This window comes from Alexandromys fortis, unplaced genomic scaffold, assembly GCF_014885135.2.
Source record: "Alexandromys fortis isolate MF-2015 unplaced genomic scaffold, M_Fortis_MF-2015_v1.1 scaffold_128, whole genome shotgun sequence".
Lineage (NCBI taxonomy): Eukaryota > Metazoa > Chordata > Mammalia > Rodentia > Cricetidae > Alexandromys > Alexandromys fortis.
In genome coordinates this window covers 14,923-36,021 of record NW_026068012.1, presented here as the reverse complement: position 1 = coordinate 36,021, position 21,099 = coordinate 14,923, and the positions used below count along the sequence as shown (strand labels likewise).

At 46.6% G+C, this 21,099-nt stretch overlaps 1 protein-coding gene across 1 annotated transcript in view; it reads left to right on the top strand.

Moving 5' to 3' along the window:
• Setd4 (SET domain containing 4) overlaps window positions 1-2,233 on the top strand; it is an 83,320-nt gene extending 81,087 nt beyond the window's left edge. The window contains exon 10 of the mRNA XM_050162008.1: window positions 1,243-2,233. Within this exon, the coding sequence (XP_050017965.1) occupies window positions 1,243-1,350 (108 nt within the window). The 3' untranslated portion in view covers window positions 1,351-2,233. The remainder of the gene's footprint in view (window positions 1-1,242) is intronic.
• Window positions 2,234-21,099: the final 18,866 nt, after the last annotated feature.

Sequence of the window (21,099 nt, the reverse complement as noted above, 5' to 3'; positions counted from 1 at the left end):
GGTGTGTCTGTGTGAGGATGTGTCTATCAGTGTAATGTGTGTCTGTGTGAGGATGTGTCTATCATGTAGTGTCTGTCTGAGGATGTGTCTATCAGTGTAGTGTATGTCTGTGTGAGGATGTGTCTATCAGTGTAGTGTGTGTCTGTGTGAGGATGTGTCTATCAGTGTAGTGTATGTCTGTGTGAGGATGTGTCTATCAGTGTAGTGTGTGTCTGTGTGAGGCTGTGTCTATCAGTGTAGTGTGTGTCTGTGTGAGGATGTGTCTATCACTGTAATGTGTCTGTGTGAGGATGTGTCTATCAGTGTAATGTGTGTCTGTGTGAGGATGTGTCTATCACTGTAATGCGTGCCTGCGTGAGTTTATGTATACCATGTTTATGCAGAAGTGGATATCAGAAGAGGGTGTTGGAGCCCCTGGAACTGGAGTTTCATGCAGTTATGAGTCTCCATGTGGGTGCTGAGACCTGAACCTGGGTCCACTGCAAGAGCAGCAAGTGTTACTAACCACTGAGACATCTCTCCAGCCTTGGATGGTATTTTATACAATTTTAAGAGCAGAATCTGTATTGGCACCAGATCTGGTACACCTCACTAATCAGCTAACCGCAAGTCTCTCCTACCTGGATTGTGGTGAGCTCTCTTACAGACGGGCTCTCCTACCCTTTCCCTGCCCTTTCTCCCTTTGCCTATACATGTATCAAGTTGTAGTTTTGACATGCACACTGCTACACACTTGGCTCCTCTGCAGTCATGGGTGTCTGTCAGTCAAACAGTTTGGTCATATAAGAAACTGAAAATGAGCTTTGGCTCTATTGGCAAAAATAGAAGTGCAGATTGGATGTAAATCGTCTGACTAATTAGAGCAGAGCTCCAGAGGACAGAATAGCGCTAGTGAGCTTTAGGAATGCAGTTGGATAGAATTTATCATTTGACTCAACTGGTTTTCCGTATTAATTTTATTGGCCGAGCACACATAATTCTTTGAGAATCTATGGTTAATCTCAGGTTCAATTACTCAGTAAGGGTTTGTAAACATTTTAGCTACCATTTAGCTTTCTTAAGACACATGTCCAAGGACATGAATTTGAAAAGGCTGAGAAAGGGTGGCTCATGGATTTCTAGGTTTCATCTTTCCCTCGACTGGACTGGAAAGACCTTATGACATCCTGCGGGGGGGGGGGGTCTCATTTATATCCAAAGGGGTGCTGGTGTCTAGACTGTGCCTTCCTCCTTGTTTTCCAGATAATAATGAGAATCAGGTCTGAGCACAGCTTCCAGAAGGAAATAAAATTCCTGTGTCAAGAGAAAAGCCACTTGTATCAGAGGACTGGGAAATGTATATCAACATGAAGCACGCGGGAGTGGACACTGAGGACATTTAGATTGGACAGTGGTCTGCAGTTGACGGGGGGAGGTGCTGGAGGGTATGTGTTGTAGTTTGGAAGAAAAGATTAAAGCTCAAGGGGCCGAGAAGACAGAATACATTTGATATGCAAGAACTGATAATTTTCTGCTTATGTTTACTGATTGGACAACCCCTTATTCACGAGGACATCAAGGTGGGACTAGAGTCTTTTTCTTATATGTGAGGTTAATGGCGACACAGCAGCACCATGGGTCTTTCTGTCAAAGGCGGAGATGAGGATCCAGAATCATAAGCTAGGAGGCAGCTGTCACACACACAGGGAAGATCCCCAAACCGACCCTAACCGGAAGGCCTGCAGCCTGGAGCTTCAGTCCTACCAGAACTTCAGCACCGACAGCAGGTCGCCGTGCTCCCAGAAAGGGGGAAGCTGCACAGCTGCTCGGGGTGTCATTAAAGTCATTTAATAATTAAAAAAGAAACAGAAAGCGAAAGGATAGAAAGTTAGCTTTAGTCACCGGGAAGGAAAATCTTGACTGAAAACTGGTTTTCAAGTGCAAGTGGCTAATGGGTCTAGAGGGGAATTCTAGTGTAGAGGAGGAAGATTCCTCTATCTCCACACACACAGAGGAAGACTCCTTCATCTCCACACACACAGAAGAAGACTCCTCCATCTCCACACACAGAGGAAGACTCCTCCGTCTCCACAAGCACACAGAGGAAGACTCCTCCATCTCCACACACACAGAGGAAGACTCCTCCATCTCCACACACACACAAGAAGACTCCTCCATCTCCACACAGAGGAAGACTCCTCTATCTCCACACACACAGAGCAAGACTCCTCCGTCTCCACAAGCACACACATGAAAGTTTCTTCTTCTAAGCCTCTTGTTTGGAATCACAGCCATTTTGTAAAGTAACTAAGGCTAGAATGTAGCTAATGGTTCTGAAGATGTGTCATTAAGACGGGAGCTGGTCCTGACACCCCAGGTTATAAACTCATAAATCTCTTTCATTATGTATTGAGCTTTGAGATGCCATGTTATAAATAAAATTTTAGTCCCATGTCATCTGAGTCCTCTAGCCCCACCATACACCTCCCTGTAATTTTTTCTCAGGTTCTAGTTCATATAGTTGGGGCAGGTACATTGAGTGGGTGATGGACTCCTGGTGGTTTTCTTGGTGTGTAGGATAAGGGACATCGTGACATGAAGGACAGACAACACCTCATCCATTATCAAAGAGCATAAGTCAGAAGACAAGTACTTTGAATGATTACAGGCATTACTGCCACCTTCAAGGCCCTAAAAGGTTCACAACGTTGGTACTCCATGGCTATTCTCTTTGCAGATCTATCATCCCTGCAGAAACCAGATGATTATGGCAGCTATGGGCGCTATGAACTCATTTAGGCTCCAAATTCCCTATGACGCTGTGGTGAAGGGTGTGTTGTATTTATGGGTCAAGATCAACACTCATGCTCACATGTGTGGCCAACAATCTGCAAATGCCTTCTCCATCGATAGGGAGCCTGGGCATCAGTTGCTGGTCTTTACATGGCAAGGGCAGCCATGTCCACTCCCTCCCTGCAGGTCTGCAGCAACCCAGGTCATCCTGATGGTCTGCAGAGCAGTGCTGTTCAGTCTAGTGTGGTGACATCACATCAGTCACCCAGCAACAAGCATAACCGATGCCCTGATATGATCCTCACCCTGGAGTGACCTAAACCCAGAGGACATTTGAGAACACTAGCTTACTCTGGGTGTGTGTGTGTGTGTGTGTATGTGTGTGTGTGTGTGTGTGTGTGTGTGTGTGTGAGACACTGTGGGACTCTGGGAAACTGGCATGAGGTATAAAACCCTGATGTGCTACCACATATCCTGGAGGACATAGGGTGGCTCTCTACCCTAATAATATAGGACTCAAAACATGACTATTGCCAGGGTTGAAAAAACTGCCCTGTCCCAGGTGGTGATGATGAGGGAAATCTGCCAGGCTGACCAACCTGGCTGCCACCCAGGCCCAGAGCCAGGATGGGAGGTAGTCCACCCCAACACCCAGCTCATCTATGAACCCCTGGAGCAGGTGAAGGGGCCAGACCTGCAGACCCAAAGCTACAGCTGCAATCTTCATGACACAAGACAACCAGAGGATAGCCAAGCCCAGTATGGAGAGTGTAGCACAAGCCAGAGGCCTCAAACCAGACCAAGGGAGCATTGCAGTGAACACTTATAAATAAAGATATATGGACTAAAGGGTCCCTACTGTGTGACTCACTGGTCACATGACAGCTTCCATGATGAGATTTTATTTTTTGCTTTCTCTTTTGCTTTTACTTTTGAATTTTGTTTTTTTTGGGGGGGTGGAGGGGTGCAACAAGGACAGTGGCAGAAGCGAGAGGGCGGGGAGATGAGTGGGTCAGGATGCAGGGTGTGAAATTTACAAAGAGTCAATAAAAACTTAAAAAAAGAAAAGAAACACTGCCCAAAGACAACTGTGTACCAGAGGTAGGAGATTAACCCTATGGCGCTCACACGGAGGGGATTTCTAAGGAGGTCTAAAGCCCAGGCCATCCAGGATTTCCTCCCTGGTTAAATAATACATCGTACATATTAAGAACTTACTGAAGAAGTAAGTGGATGAGAAGCATACCGGGAAGTTCCTGGTGCCAAGAGAAGGCCTCCTGAGAGCCAGCCTCCCACGGGACAGCAGAGGGTTGCTGTGGCCAGAGCCCAGGAGAGGGCTGGAGGTGCGCCTTCAGAAGGCCGTGGTTTGTATGGTTACATGCTACCTGTTTAGACACTCAGCCACAGAAGGTGGAGGGCAAACAAGTAGCTTTCACCACGAGAGAAACAAAGCGGGCTCTGTGTTCTAAAGATCACCCAAGGGCTGCTTAGGGAGGTGGCTCTGAAGGGTGAGGGCACCAGGGTCACCTAAACTAGTCTGCCTTCCTTCTGAGATGGTCGTTTGAGAAGAGATGGGATTCTCTGCTGGGACATATAGAAGTAGGGTAAAGGCTGAAAGAAGTTCTGTGAAGATCTGGGGGACACCTCCCAGTAACTGGTGACTGGATGGGGTTGTGAGCAGAAAGAGGGGGAGAAGCAGGGCCCCAGGTCTGCAGGGCTGCAGAATTCAGGAGGAGCGTGCAGGTTTAAGCGACATCTTGGGGACAAGTTGATAAATGTCATAACAGACATTAAAGATGCAGGTTACAGATGTCCAGAAGACAGCTAGAGAAACGGACAGAGTCAGCTGAGGATGGACCAGGGGAGACCCCACAAGGATGGGAATTGCTTGAAGTTGCCAAGCAAAGAGGTCAAATACCTTATTTATAATTATTCTACTTTTCCTCAGAGCTGCTTTGGCCATGAGCAATACTTCCATATGAAGAAAACGTGACTCAGAGAGCCTCATGTGAGATGAGCCTGCTGAGCCCAGGATGATCAACTCTCTTTGGGGTTGACTGGGGGTCTGTGGATGGCTCCACACCCATCTGTGGGCATCACAGACTGGACTCGGTGTTCAAAGAGGAGACTAAACAAGAAGACTAGATCCATGATGGACTAGATCCGTGCCTAGAGACCACAGGGGACAGGCTGTCAAGAATGGTTCACTACACAGGGCTGGCACTTCCTGCAAGAAAACACTAGGGCGGGGTGCTTGGTGGGGACACGCTCTGAGGATCTGGGGCTTCCTGGTAGCTGTCCTGCGCTGGACCCCCTGAAGGCTTGGCTGTTGTTCTCCCTTGGGTTTAGGATTTCCTTTGTGCTTCGGAGAGGCTGCCCTCCTGCTGTTTTCTTCTGCATTTACGAGAACCCAGCTTTATTTGCTTTCCGCCTTCCACGAATGAGCCCTGTAACTTGAGAGTCCCCGGGAGAGCGGGCTGTTGCCATCCCAGCTTGGCTGCACTGAGGCACAGCCACTGCCCAGGTGCTCAGAAGGTTCTGGGTTTGGAGATGTGGACATTTCGTCCTCCTGCCTGTCAAAGTGACATTTCCCCCATCTACGGAGGGGTGCGCATCACTGGGTGCTTCCTAAAGGGACCCACTTCTCTAAGAGGGGCAGGGTAGGAGACGCCTTGTGTTGCTGAAGTTGTACGCAACTGATTAGTTTAAAAAAATAATTGCTGCTCCTGTTGAACTCATCTGGTTACAGATTCAAACTCAGCCAAAGGTTGCCCTTGTGGGGCTATGAACAACCTGAGTGTGGCGTCCAGTTTTGTAGCCCGGAGGGCACTCTGGGGATTGGTTTCAGATGAGGACAGGTTGTCTGGGTATGTGTCTGCCTCTAGCAGGGCAAGGTCCACCTTCAAACTCACCTACTGTGTGCATGACCAGATTCTCACTGACTCCAATGTCCAATAGCTGCGTGGAGACCCCAGTGACCGAGGAAAGGGAGCTGGTGAGAGAGGGAAGAACCTAGCACCAACCAGGGCCCAGGCAGAAATTGTTTCTGAATAGCAAAACAGTTTCCCAGATTCTCTTATTAATGCTTCTGGTAATTATTTTTATAAAGTAATTTCTTTCCTCCAAAGCAACTCGACGCTTCCATCACTTGCTTTAATTTCGATTTAATTGAGTCAGAGTGGAGCTGGGCTTTTGTTGCTGGCCTGAAGGACAGCCACATCCCTGCTGGTTGGGAGAACAGAACTCGAAGACAGAATGGACGCTCCTCTACCTCAGGCAGTTCTTGTCAGCCTTTTGAAAGAACATGGATACTTCTTAGACTGTTCGCTCTAAAGGCACCACAGGGAGGAGGAGTCAGAGCAAAGTCTAATAACACACAGTGGGAAATGCCATGTTGGGACTTGTTACTCGGTACGCTAACTTAAAAACTTATAAAAGCCTGCAGTGGGGAGTCTTTGGGAGCATGCTGGAAGCCCTGGTTATACCCCAGCACCCCTTAGAGCAGTTCTGTAACCCCAGCACCCAGGAACTAGAGGCAGGAGGATCAGAAGTTCAAGGTCACCCTCACCCACATAGTGAGACTGAGTCTAACCTGGGCTACATGGGACTTTGTCTTAAACACACACAGCAACATGCTGTTAAAGGTACTAGACTACAGATCCTTCCTCTTCTGCTGGTGCATCCCTTCTGCATGGGTGCATGTGTCATTGTCTCAATGGACTTCCCAAAACACAAATTCAAAGGGAAAATTATTAAAAAGCTCCAGAACAGAGCAGGGGATACGAGATGCAGTGTGGGCCCATCTGAATGCAGGGTCCCAGGTAAGTATGCAGATGGTGTGTCCACGGAGCAGGCCCTGGGACCTGACTCACTGATGAATCATGAGCAGCTGGTAACCAAGGGAGTGTTTTCCCATCTATCTCTGGAGTTTCGGGGAGGATCACTGTTCCTGAGTCCAGCTTCCGGCTTTGCAACTAATATGGTCAGCTGAGCCAGTTCTGTGCCTTCTGCTTTGCTCCGGGCTCCTGAGAAAGTGGCTTTGCCACTGTCTATCACCATGGAGAGAAGGGTGACTTTCCGTTTTAAACACCATAAACACTTACTGAGCACCTGCTCTTTGCTGGCCTGTCTTGTTGATGCCCCCGAAAGCCGCATATCCTCACAGAACTGACACTCTTGTCGGGGAGGCATTCGGCAAGCAAAGTGGGGAGAAGTGGACAATAGCTGGGGGCTGTGGACTACAGGAACAGTGGGCAGAAAGTGAAGAGAGGGGGCTGGGCAGCTGGGCAGCTGCTGTGATCCAGTGGGGAGGTTAGAGAAGGCGTCACCAGATGGTGAAGAAGATGCGTTAGATGGATGTGGTGATCTTGAGAATGCGTCCCAAATCAGAGGTCCCTTAAGGGGAACAGAAAACTGCACTGACCTTACAGCAGTTTTGGGCATCATTTTATCAGGTACACAAGAATGTCTTTTCCCTCCTGGGAGAGAGAAAAGTAGTATTCATGGGTCAGTGCAGTTCAGCACAACCGAGAAAGGGTTCCATACCTTGCCTGGATGTGGCCTTGCCTCTGCACACCGCAGAGCCTTGTTCTGAGATCCAGCACTTTCTACAGACAGAAAGTTCTCCTGAAGGGGCCCTTCATAGTCACAGCTGCCTTCATAGCAAACTTTTAAAAACTCTGATCGATTTCTCATCTATTACATTTTGTTTTGTAAAAGATTTTATGTCAGCGATTGCAGAATGGAGGTGCCAATAGTGAAGGAACTGGCTTATAAGTGGAAAGTTAATCAGACAGCCTCCTTCTTGACGTCCTCCCCAAGGTCAGGGTACAGCTGAGATGCAGAGGAGACATAAGACAGGCTCTCAGTGGGATGGGGGTGTCTAGCCTCCGGTCCTTCTGGAAGGAAGTGTCGAGACAAAGGGCTTGATGAGCTTCAAAGGGATGGGATGCAACTGTACCGGGATGGAAGAGATGGCACCTACAGTTAGTGCTGATTGGTGGTGGTTATGGAGGACTGGGAAGCTTCGGTTTTCAGAGCCCGGGATAATCCCCAGTTGGGCATTCTCCCAGTGAATACAGAATTACAGTTCCCCAGGCATTCCTGAGATGTGTTATATTTCTGGCGGTGCATAGACGGCTGACACGGGCACCTTTAGGGGTTGCCAGGAGAGTCTTTGGTTTCAGCCAGGCAACTCTGGACTTCTCTGACATGTCAGGGTGCTTGTTAGAACCAAGGGTCAGAGTGGGCTTGGGCCGCTTGGAAGCGTGAGTTCCATGTCCTGGTTCCAACAAAACAAAAGGCGGGAATGCTAAGATCTGTTTCCTGGAACTCCTTGTGTTTACTCGTTGATAATGAATTTCTTCACGTTGTTGGCCCAGATGGAGTCACGTCTTGCCGGTGACAGAGGCCCCTTGACCAACTGGCTGCCTTGTTGTTAATGAGCTCTGGTCGAACCTGGACTGAGCTTTCCTGAAAAATAGAATTAAAGAGAGTTGACTGTTCTTTTGTGAGCTGAGCTGAGTTCCAAGAACAACACCCAGGTAAATTCTGCTCAGTTCTTTGCTTAGATTGTTGTTAAAAAAACACCTATTGTACCTTTGAGAAAGAAAACAATTCCTGTGTAAAGACGGGTTACAAGGTTTCAGGACACTATCTGCTAAGGTCTTGTTTAATCCTTACCGTAGGCTGAAACCCCTTCAGTGTAACAAAATTCCCTACCATGGAGGTCATGGGCTTATGTGATACATCACAAAATCCTGGTTGGCATTTGGAGGGGTCCCTGTGACACAGAATGTTGAAAGCCATAGTCATCTTGGTCAGTGATGTCTCTGTTGTCCTGGTTGGTGAACATTTGGAGTCTTTGAAGAAGGAAGAGTATTTACCAGACTCTGGTTTGAGCAGGACATCATCCCTTCCCTCTACCCCTTCTTCACAAGACAGGCCACCCACGGCACCATGGCACCCACTGGCATTTCCTGACACCACCTTCTGTTCCCAGTCTGCGGATTACTCTCCCCAAGAGCACATAGGTAAGGATGTCCTTGCCCGTGGCTCCTGGAATATTACGTTCTCTGTGGTGTTGGAAGTTGGCGGTTGTGGGAACGACACGCACACACATGCAGAACTCTGTCCTTGGGTTCATCCCATGTGTAAGCCATTTCTTTCCTCCAAAGATGGCAGCTAACTCTGGGCAGCTCTTTGTTGATTTTGGCGGCAACGAGGACTGGGAAGAAGCCGGACTAGAATGTGTTGGAACTCCTGGCCTGTGCATTTCTGCTTCGACCAAACAGATGAGGTGCTCAGTAGACTCGGAACTTAGACGAAAGACAAAGAGAAGCCAGGTGAAGGATTCTGTATGGACCCACACATGTCATACAGAAATAAAAATACATCATGATTAAAGTACATCATATATGTATATAAAATGTCACAACAAAATCTATTATTTTATGCAATTATTATATACTAGTAAATTTTTTCTATGAAAAGCAAAAGGGAAATGCAGTTCCCAGCCACCAGTTCTGGCTCCACCCCTGAGCCTTACACAGGCTCGCTCTTCCCTCTTTCCAGCCTTCCTGTCTGACAATGAGAACCTCTCCATTCTGAGAGTGTCTACAGTTGCCTGAAGCATGGGCTTGTGGGAAACTCACAGATGGGCGTGTCTGGAAACCTTTATCTCAACTCAAATGTCTTAAGCACTGGAGGTCACAGATCAAGATTGTGTTTAGAAGTGGCCGTTGCTCACAGGGGCACTGTATTAGAAGTAATGGCATCTATGAGAGTATGTTCAGTCTCCTTTGCTGTCTTGCCTGGTTCCATTTTTGATTCTCTAGAAGACAGGTTCTGAGGAAGGTCTCCCGCTGTGTCTTTGTGGCAAAGTAGAAGGGTGGACAGATATGTGCAAGGGGAATAGAACATCATACACTCCTGTTACAGTACCTGGCCCAGTTCTCTGAGTGAGAGCTCAGTCAGAGAATTAACCCCGCCCCAAGACAGCAGGGTTTTTCACGAGGGCTTTTCATGTCCCTCATATTTTCTATTCTTTGAAAATTTCATACAAGCATATAGTGTGTCTTGATTATAATCAGCCTCTCCCTCCAGCATCTCCTTCTCAGCTTTATGTCATCTATCTATCTATCTATCTATCTATCTATCTATCTATCTATCTTCCATCCATCCATCCATCCATCCATCCACCCACCCACCTATTCATCCATCCATCCTTCCTTCTACCTACCATCTTGATGTGGGAGTGATTTCTTATTAATAAAGAAACTGCCTAGGCCCCTTGATAGGCCAACCCTTAGGTGGGTGGAGTAAACAGAACAGAATTCTGGGAAAAAGAAGCTTAGTCAGTGAGTCGCCATGATTCTCCCACTCCAGACAGATGCAGGTTAAGATCCTCCCTGGTAAGCCACCTCGTGGGCTACACAGAATATTAGAAATGGGTTAGAACAATATGTAAGAGCTAACCAGTAAGAGGCTACAGATAACGGGCCAGGCAGTGTTTAAAAGAATACAGTTTCCATGTAATTATTTCGGGCATAAGCTAGCCATGCGGGCGGCCGGGTGCCGGGGACGCAGCCCCTCCGCTCATATCACTACACCATCTGTCCGACTGGTGCAGCCCATATGGACATGGGCACAAGCCATATATCTTATAATATTCCCACTGCTTCTCAATGCTGTGACATTGGAGTTTTGACCGGAACAAACCATGTTCAAACGAGCACCATGAGTATCCAACTATGCTTGAGAACAAGTTACTTATTAACATAAAGTCTTGCTATGTAGCCCACGCTGGCTTTGAGCACAGTTCTTGTCTTTCTGTTTCCTGCCTGATTGCTGGAATTAGAGGCGTGTGCCATTGTCCATACCCCCAGCACAGCTCAAAGATAACGTGAGTAGAGATGAGAAAAACACAGTGAGGTCTGTGAACAGGAAGACTGTCAGGACCCATTGAGAGTGCCATCCCTCTGTCTGGAATAAACAAGAGCCAGGCTCCTCTTCACAAGATGTAGCTTTGGATAGGAGCAAGAGGAGTGGGCAATGATGGGACAGGTCACACCCAGTAGAAAACCACAGTCAAAAAATAGGAAGACGTGGACCTACTGTTCCAGAGACCTGGGGACAGCTTACTGTGCCCCGCACACTGGATGCTCACTAAGTTAAGTCATAAACACTGGGCACCCACATGCCATATTGAGGGTTTCTTTTCGTGATTTAGTTTGTAATTTGTTTGGCTGTCTAGTGTCATAAACTGGAATCAATCAAGTTTAATCAAGCTCACTGCCCATTCTTCCTTTTGGAATGTTCAGGGAATGCAATGAGCTCGTCACCAAAGTGGCTGATTGTAGCTGCTCAAGCCTTCTTTCCTGCACCACTGAAACATAGGTTTAATTCTAAGCCTGGGACCTCTGTTGCTTGCAGACTGCGGAATGCTGAATGTGTGGAAATGCACCGGGGCTCAGGTTCTCTGGGAAGGTAAATGTGACCTCCAGCCGCCCACACAGTATTGGTAATCTGACCTCAGCTTGGTTTCCATATAAGCTGTCATTTTATCCACCCAGCGAAAGGCGATGGAGAACACAACGGAGAGGTTCTATTTCTAGTGGCAAATGGAAACAGAACCGGGTACCCAAAACTATCCTTGCTCAGGTTATAGATAGCAGCCTAGGTATTGGGCTTCGTTTTGCTCACAGGGGATATCCCAAGCCGTCCTGGGTTCCCCTGTAGAATTTACAGAGACTTTTGGGTCTGACCATAAACAGGCTAGCAGGTTTGTATACAGAAGTGATTGGATATTTTTGAAATGTCTGTATTTTTAATAACTGGTCAGACCATGATAGAAAAATTGTTCTCTGAAAAAAAGTAATGCAAGGTAATTTTAATGCACTTGGAAACACTACTGGTGCAGAAATCCCCATGATTTGTGTATGACTACCATGATTTGATAGATGTAGTTTTCCATGTGTGAATAGTCGCTGTGAGTGATTAATTACTCTGTGTGGCGTACACTTCTGATTCCCACTTTTCCCTTCCTGAACATCTGTGTGCAGATCTTTCCTCACGTTACTGAATTTTCTTTGACCTCGGTAGAAATGCCTGGGCAGGGGAGGCGCTCGGCGGGCAAAGTGCTGGCTGTGCATGGTGGGGGCAGAGCTCAGACCCCAGCGCTCAGGCAGAAGGCAGCAGGTACAGCAGTTGTCCGTAATCTTGGCCGCCGCACGCGCGGGATCTGCAAGCTCTGGCGTGACATGAGACCTCTGTCTTGGTGTACAAGGTGCAGAGCGATTGATGGAAGCAGACACTTGACGTCAAACACTGGCCTCTACTTGTACGTGCACACATTTGTACACACACCCACCCTCCCACCCCTCACACATGAGCCTCCCCCCACCCCTGGCCAACACACAATGGTTAAGACCTTAACTGGTTGACTTGTTTGCCTGGTTGTTGGCCTGGCTAGATATTTGATGCTCCCAAACTAACATTTCCTTAAGAAACAATTTCCCTTTGTTTATTATAAATAAAAACATCCATATTTCAGATACATGGTGAGAGCCGTTGAAGGCAATTAGGATCTCTTGGTACCCAAATCTGCATTGAGTATCTAAGGATATTGTAACAAAGAACCACAGGAGGGTGGATTGTGCAGCAGAAATTATTTTTATCATGGTTCTAGATGCCAGAAGATTGAGGTTAAAGGTGTAGGTAGGAGGTCCCTCCTGGGGGAGGGTCTGGTCCAGGCTTGTGCTCTAGGCCATGGACAGCCATCTTTGTCTCTTCTCTTCATTTTCTCTCTGTGTCTCTGTCTAGGTCAAACTCCCCTGCCTATCTTTTTATAAGGTTATTCATTTGCATTTTAGAATACTTATTTTTAATGTTATGTATTGGGTGTTTTAACCTCCATGTATGTATGTGCACCATATGTGCAGTAAGTCAGAAGGGTCCTCAGAACTGGGGACAGGTAGCTGTGAGCCAGTGTGTGGGCGCTGGGGACTGAACTGAACCAGGTGCTTTGGGAGAGCAGCCCGTGTTCTCAGCTGCTCTCATTTGCACTAAAATACATAAATAAAGTTTGCTATTTTAGTTAATTTTAAGTATTGAGTTCAAGGTCAATGAGTTTACAGTATTCAGAACCATCGCTGTTGTCAACTCCAAAACACTTTTCACTAACAAAAGCAGAAATGTCACACCTGGGAGGCAGCCCTCCCCCCATCCCTCCCGCTCTGACCAGCCTCTTAACCTGTGGTCTAATGTGCATACACCATGTGTTTCATATGCCCATGGCATTGCCTGCATTACGTCATTAGCTAACATTTCCAGGTCCATCTGTATCGTAACTGGACCCACTGTCATCCCGAGGTCAGCAGTGGTGCTGATCAGGGCCAGCTCTGCCAACTGCATTCTAACTTGATCACTTGCAAAGATCCTCTTTTCAGATTAGGTCGCATTCTGCGGAGCTGGGAGCTGGTGTTCTCACCAGTCTTTATTAGGGGAAAGGTCAGGTCACAGGTGTCCCCAGTGCCTAGTCACTCTTGGCCTCGTGAGATTAGGGGGTCTGTCGTGATTTCAGTAAGTTATAGTTTACAACAAAATATATCCCCACAGGAGAGTTTGTCTTGTTTATTTATATTTAAATTTCTTATGCATTTGGGTGCTTTATCTTCCTTGTTTGTCTGTGTATCACGCACATGCAGTACCCTCAGAGGCCAGAAGAGGCACTAGATCATCTGAACTGGAGTTTAGAGTGGTTGCGAGCCCCTAGATGGATGCTGAGGATTGAACCCAGGTCTCCTCAAAGAGCAGGGAGTTCTCTCAATGGTCGGGCCATCTCTTCAGCCCATTTTTGGTCCCTTTTGAAGATGGAAGCATAGGATTCCTCTGAAGCATACTCACTTTGAAAAAAAAAAAAACGACATTGCTTCAGGCCTTGCATTGCTGGATTTGTTTCTCCATGTTTTTCTGCATCAAGGCAGAAGGTACTGAAATGAGCAGTGTGCAGGGAGGATTTAAAAAAAAAATGTTGAATAAAATTTTTTAAAAATCACTAAATTGTTTAGCCAATATTACTGTCTTTATAGTTTATCAGAGTGGTTTTGTTTGTTTGTTTTGAAGCATAAGGCTTTTCCCATGGCAGAGCAGTGCCGACCTGGCCTCCTCTCCAGGCAGCGGACACCTTCTAGTTCAGAGACGGTCTGAGGACCCAATCAGCAGATGTTTGTCTTATGGGATTATTATTATCAAAGATGGTTTGTCCCACGACTGAATGGTCAACAGCTGCTCCTGGAAGGCAGGGGCTTCCCCGGAGTGGCAGCTCACAGGCTTCTCCAAGTCTTCTGTGTGGCGATATGAAACAGTTTCCTCAAGCAAGAATGGTGGCGTGTTTAGCTCTAACAAACATTCATACGGCCCCATGGGTGGCTCAGGAACAACATGGAAGGAGGGGGCAGGAAGAATATAAGAGCTGCAGGAGGGAGGAGACTTGTGGCTTGTTCTCTTGTGGGCATGACACAGTCAGTGCCACTGTGAGCTCATCACGACAGGGGCTGCCAACACAGGGCAACAGCCAATCACAGATCAGGGAGGGGCTTGTGGCTTTGCCCTCCCCTGCTGCACTTTGAGCGACTGATGGATTCTGGGGAAGGAGCAGATGCTGTGTTCATTTTCCTGTGCAGTAGTGAAAACAGACACACAGATGGCTCTGGTTAAACTCAGTGGGTCACAAACAAAACAGAAACACATGAGTATGGGAAAGAGTCGTGTGTGTGTGTGTGTGGTGTGTGTGGTGTGCATTTGTGTGTGTGATAGTGGTTAGAAGGACATGAGAGAGTGTGAGTGTGACAGTAACCAGAATGTAATATATAAAACATGAAATTGTCAAAAGGACAAAAATAATAATTAAAAATATTTAGAACTGTGGCTGTATGCTGATGTGATCCGGAATGTACTGCTTTACATATGCAATGGATTAGAATACAGTTCAGAATAAAATATACTCCAACAGCTTCACATACTGTTACTTCAGATTAAACATGCATGTGTGCATGCACGCGCACACACACACACACACACACACACACACACACACACACAGGGTGGGGGGACCACAGAGTTCTTTCCACTGTTAGTAGAGAAATGGTCACCAAGCTTCAAGATGGTTGATGGTGTTTCAAAGTCTTGCTTCAGAATATGTGGTTCTGTCTTCAGCTTTTGTTAGTTGCTAAGCCTGTTGCCCAAGCTGATTAATCAAGGAGAGTTACATCAATTGTATGATCAAGATCAGAACAAGGGGATACCAATGATATGCTAACGGAGAAAAGGAAAAGCCTCACAGGAAGGTCCTGCTCCTAGGAAAATGAAGACTGTTGGGGAAGGAGGATTAGGTTCTCCCAGAAATGATTCCACTTATTAATTATCCAACAAGTGGTCAGCCCTAAGACAATATACATGCAAACATCAGAAATGGACTGAGCAGATCAGATTTATCTGTCTGTGCACACACACACACACACACACACACACACACACACACAATCAAAGACAAAGAGACGATCAATTTGAGAGTGGGGGGATGGAAGGGGCTGGAGGGAGAAGACGGGGGGGTAAAGTGGTATAGTAATACTATTTTAATTAAAAATATATAATAAAAATGGTACATGTAAACAATGGGATTATTATTCACTTGTTAAGAAAAATAAAATTATTCAATTTACAGGTAAATTGAAGGATACGGAAATAATCATTCTGATTAGTTAATAATAATTAATAACCCAGAAAAATTAAAGCAGTTTGTCCCCTAGCTGTCGGTGATTGTGAAAAACCAAGAAAGGAAACAGCCCTATTGTAAGTACTGCAGCCTGAAGTTCCCAGCATTCAGTGCTGCTCTTGTTACGGGAGTTTTGGAAAGTGATCATCTTAAACAGGAAAGGGAATAATTTGACTTCCCTTTTGAGGCATATTCTGTTTTAAATGTGAGGTTTTCCAAATTGATGGAATACAAATAATCCTTCACTTTAGATGTCTGGTTATTTATCAATAAAACTACCCTGTCACTCCGTCTGAGCAGCTGTGTGTTTTTCTCGACTGGTCACTAGGTGTCTCTCCAAATCCACAAGTGAACCTTCTGCCAGCACAGTGCTCAAGGCTCTCTGGGTGGAGCCCTTCAGGCTGCAAAACGCTTCCTTTTGCACTTGACAGCAGTTTTAAGTACTTCGTATTACTGGTCTACCCAGAGGGCTCGGGCAAAACTGGTGATTTCACAGGAAGAAAAAACAGAAGGCTCATCTCCTGTAGCTGGAGTTAGGGAGGCATTCCTCTCTGTGTGGAAATTCTAGGGAGGATCTATATTCTGGGAGGATTTAAATTAACTAGTGTAGACGTCAGTGATGGGCATAGATAGATGCCCATCACATGGAATCCTGAGACGTCCTGAGGGCTGCTGAACAGACAGTGCACTCGTCAACAGTGTCCATGTGATCGAGTAGCCAGAGCCCACTCTGCTAATACTGATTGGTGATAATCTTTGGCCTGCCCACGTACCTGAAAAGTCTAGGCTCTGTAGTCTCCTCAGCCAGTGCTGCCGGGACTGACTATCCACGTGATCCCTTGCTCCTGTGTGTCAAAAAGCAGCTCAGCCTGGATCAACAGCCTTAACGTGAGGATGGGACTTGGAAAGAAGGAAGCACTTAACGAAACAGGCACCGGCAGTAGTTTTCTGTATCTAATGGTGCACGGATCACAGGAAGAATCGAATAGGGATGCCGTAAACCCTCCAGCTTCTGCTCAGCAAAGGAAACAATGAACAGAAGAAGATGCAGCCTACAGAGTGGGAGGACAAAATTTCCAGTTATCCATCCAACTGGAGATTAATATCCAGAATATTAAAAAGCCCTAAGACCCTAAAGCATGAAAAAGCCAATTAACAATTAACAAAATGAGCAGAATAGACACTTTCCAAGAAAGATGCATGCTCAATAAATATACAAAAATGAAAAAAAAAAACCCACCCTACATTGGGAGCTAGGAGTGGTGGCAAATGCATTTATTCCAGCACTTGGAAGGAGAGGCAGGAGGGTCTCTGTGAATCCTGGGTCAGCCTGGTCTTATAGTGAGTTCCAGGACAGCCTGAGCTGTGTAGAGAGACCCTGTCTCAAAACAAAACAAAACTACATTGAGGGCTGGCAAAATTGCTAATGGGTAAAGCAACTCCTTGTGAGCCTGGCAACTCAAGTTCGATTTCTGGAACCCAAGTAAAGTAAGGTAGAAGGGGAGAAGTGTTCTATAAAGTTGTCCTCTGGCCTCCACAAGTGTGTCATGGAGTGTGCCTATGTGTGTGTGTGTGTGTGTGTATGTGTGTGCATGCACATTTTCTTTATTGTTTGTTGCTATTTTGCTCTTTCAATTTTTCTTTATACTTGAGTTTTATACATATATAAATACATTATCATACTCATTGCCAATCAAATCACCCCCTCTTTTTCCTCTGAAGGACTGGACCCCTAATTTGCTATCTAATCCCAGTGGTCAACTTTAGAAACATAAGCAACATTAAATAGACTTAGCAGGTCGGAGAAATATGTGTGTGTGTATACACACACATACATGTATGTATGTATGTATGTATGTATGTATGTATGTATGTAGCAGTAATAATTAAAGAAAAATGCCACGAATTTGAATGGGGGTAGGTACAACTTGGGAGGAGCTGGAGGGAAAAGGGAAATAACATAAATACATCACTCATCTGTGAAATTCTCAAAACTGTCTTTAACTGGTTGACATTGCATTAAAAGGGGACTAATTTAACTTTAAAACTGTTTGAAATGAAAATGAACTCACTTCTAAACGTCAGCTTTTGATGTGGATGAGAAGGGGCCCTCAGGTTTTCAAGTGGAGTGAAACCGAGTTTCCTGAGCTCTGGGCTGCCTCCGCTCTTGGCGTTTTCTGAGGGGCATTTGTAACCCTTGTGCACACCAGCCCTTTAATGTTCTCTCGCTGCCCCGATGTTCCCCGAGTATGGAAGTCACAGGTGAGAAACAGCACAAAGGGGAGACAAAGGTCCTGACTGTTGTTCTTTTCCAGTTCCTCTGGTTTGTGTCGGGAATGTCAGCTCTAACATTTTCCTAAGTTCATTGGTGTGTCTAACTGTCCCCAAGCTAGTTGCTGAGTGCTCCTGGCATGCGGCCAGCCAGCCGTGGGCCTCAGGCACACACAGGGAGTTGGCCCATAAGGTCTGTCTAAGCGTTTCTGACTGAGGCTGCTCCCCAGGCCTCGGCACTCAGCTCTGGGATGCTTGTTGCAGAATTTCTTCAAGTCTTCACCCCTCTGACTTCCACATTCTTTCCCAACCTCCCCCACTAAATTTCATGTTCAAGAGGAGGGGAAAAAACAGACGAAGTATTTGTTTAGTTTTGAGAGAAAATATGGGGTTTCTGTCATATTTGGAATCACAGGGAGGAAGCTGAGAAGAACCAAACCCATTGTCTGTTTGTCTCTGAAGGCACTACATCCTGAGAAGTGGTCACCAGATGGGTGAAAGGGAGAAATGGGAGCTGAACAGGTGAAAAATTAAACTTGCCCCAGTGGTGGGCGGTTGTGCCCACCCCCTAGCATGCTTTGATTATTTCTCCCTTGCCGAAATGTTTATTGTGGCGAGCGAGATTGTTTACCTGGCTCAGTATCCTTCTGGGAGTCAGGCGTGACCAACTAGACGTGGAGAGGCCTGTCGTTAGAGTCAGCTTGAGTGGAGGGCGTTGCAGGTGAGGGCACAGCCTTGTGACCTCTTGGCTCTAGGCTGGACTGAGAAACAGGTAGCACGAGCTGGCGCTACCCACCCATGAGACGACACAGAAGGGGAGGCAGCGTGGCTCATGGAAAATGAATGCAGATTGCCAAGGGCTTCCCATCAGGTCACAGAAACCAACAGTGTGCCTTTTGGAAAATGGTTTAACAAAAATAATAGGGTCATTGAGTGCTGTATGGTACCTTGCTTTTGTGTATTTTTTTGCATCTTTTGGCTGCTGAATTCTGAGATCAATCCCCATCTGCTTAGAACAGATAGTATTGGACTCTCAAAACCCTACCCACACACTATAAAAAAGTCTATTATATAGTTCCAGGTTCTGAGTGTTTTCTAGAAGGGTGTGTGTGTGTGTGTACTTAAAGGGCAAGGATGAGATGCAACTGTTAAATTTTTGGAAGCTTTATAGTGTGGATGATACATGACAAGGTAATTGAGAAAAATCACAAACAGCCCAAATTCAGAAGTCATTCTGCATGGAGGGACAAGACAGGCCAGGAACCTCTAAGGTTACCGAAGACACTAACAGTGTCTGAGTGGCATACAGTCCAGGCTGGTGTCATGGTTGTTTGTTACATGTTGGGACTTACCATGAAGTTATACTTTGGTGTCAGGACATGAAGAAATCAAGCTGTGGCCGAGCCAGAAGCTCCCTCCATGCTGGGTAGCATTCCTAGAACTGGAGGTGCTGTGTGCGCTTCTGGGGGAGTATGGCTGCCAATGATCCTGCTTGGTTATGGACCCTGAATCTAATGCTATCAGCACGCCCTGCAGGCGTGACTGCTATGGGTGAAAGCAGCTAGTTTACAGTCGCACGTAGGGTCCACTTCTTAGGAGCACACCTATGTTCTGTGCTGAAAGCAAGGATAAAAATTATGGCTGGGTGCTCATAAGGTCTAGTGGGAAAGCCACTATTGTTCTGTTAAATAGATATGACATGCTTGTCACACTGTGTTTGTGCCATAGACTGTCTTTGCTGTTGGCCTGAGTGGAAGGGAACGTCTCTTCCCAATGTGTGGGAGTGGTTACTAGACAATCGCTGATAGGTGATCTGTGGCATCATGGCTCAGTGTCCAGCCTTTTCTGGGAGTAAGAGTCATTCATCTGTGTAGCCCCCTCTGAGGGTCAGGCAATGGTCCAGAAGAAGAAGGAGGAGGAGGAGGAGGAGGATGAGGAGGAGGAGGAGGAGGAAGAAAGAGGAGGAAGGACGAAGAGGAGAAAGGAGGAGGAAAAAGGAGGAGGGGGAGGGAGGAGAAAGGAGAAGAAGGAAGGAGGAAGAGGAAGGAGGAGGAGGAGAAACGAGGAGGAGGAAGGAGGAGGAAGGAGGAAGAGGAGGAGGAGAAAAGCAGGGAGGAAGGGGTGAAGTGCTGTGTGGTTATTCCCTTGAGGTTGGATGTGGTCACTGAGTCAAACCAGCTGTGATTACCCTGTCACCATCATGCCCTCACACGATGGCAACCCATTGGCAACCTTCAGGAAGAAACAGGAGGACTAGTGAAGCTTACACAGCCCATCCCCTCTGAAGATTTATAGTCAGTTCGAGGGAGGCGGGCTTTTTTAGTGGCGCAGCTGTGAGGCTGTCCTGTGCCTGTCAGTGATTCACTGTGTAAACAGCCACAGGAACCATGTTGCACAGAATGTGTCCTGGTCTGTTGTCGTTCTGTCTCTGGTGTGAGGAGAGATAGATTTCCAAGGCAACGTCATATCCCACTTCCTTCTGGAGACACGTCTGTCTTTCGTGGGCCTCCGGAAGTTGGTACAAGGCTTACTGCATGAGTGTGATGTGTGAGTGTACGCTTGTGACCCAGGGATCTTCTTTCCAGGAACTGACTGGTGTGAATCGGATCAACCGTGATGTGAGGAGGGCAGCTTCTTCCTCACACTGTGGACTAGTGAGCACAGCATCTTTTAACCGTTGGGTTTCCTTCCTCTTTTAAGGGCAGTGAGTGAGATTTGGAAAGATTTCCAACCTGTCAGTGACCATCAATAAACTTCAATTGTTCACAAATATTTACTGCCCTTCATTTGCCCATACCTTTCTTTTTAAAATTAGCCTGGTGGTTTTTTTTTTTTTTTTTTTGTTGTTGTTGCCAGCTTTTGAATGACTCTACAGCTTGCTGCATAACAGTAGGTGGTAGAGACCCAGAGTGTTCGGTTCCTGGAGACTCAGCATATAGTCACGGGGGATGCAACCTTTCATGGGAAGTAGGGATAGTTAGCTGATCGATTACTCAATGCAGTCCATGTAAATCAGTCAGCGATGAACCTCTCTATTTTTTCTGAGTGATGGGGAGAGAATACAGAGCTTCTCACGTGCTATGCAAGTGCCCCTCCCCCCAAGGGACACCCTCGCTAGCCCTCAGTGCTACTTTTGGTTGACTTTCTCAACTCTCTCTCGCCAGATCCAGCCACTTACATATGGTCTCCGACACCGAGAATGTTTTGTGGCATTTCATTCCTGTACAAATAAAACAAATGATCCCGTCTCCCTGTAATTAGAGAGTTTATAACGAGCTGTT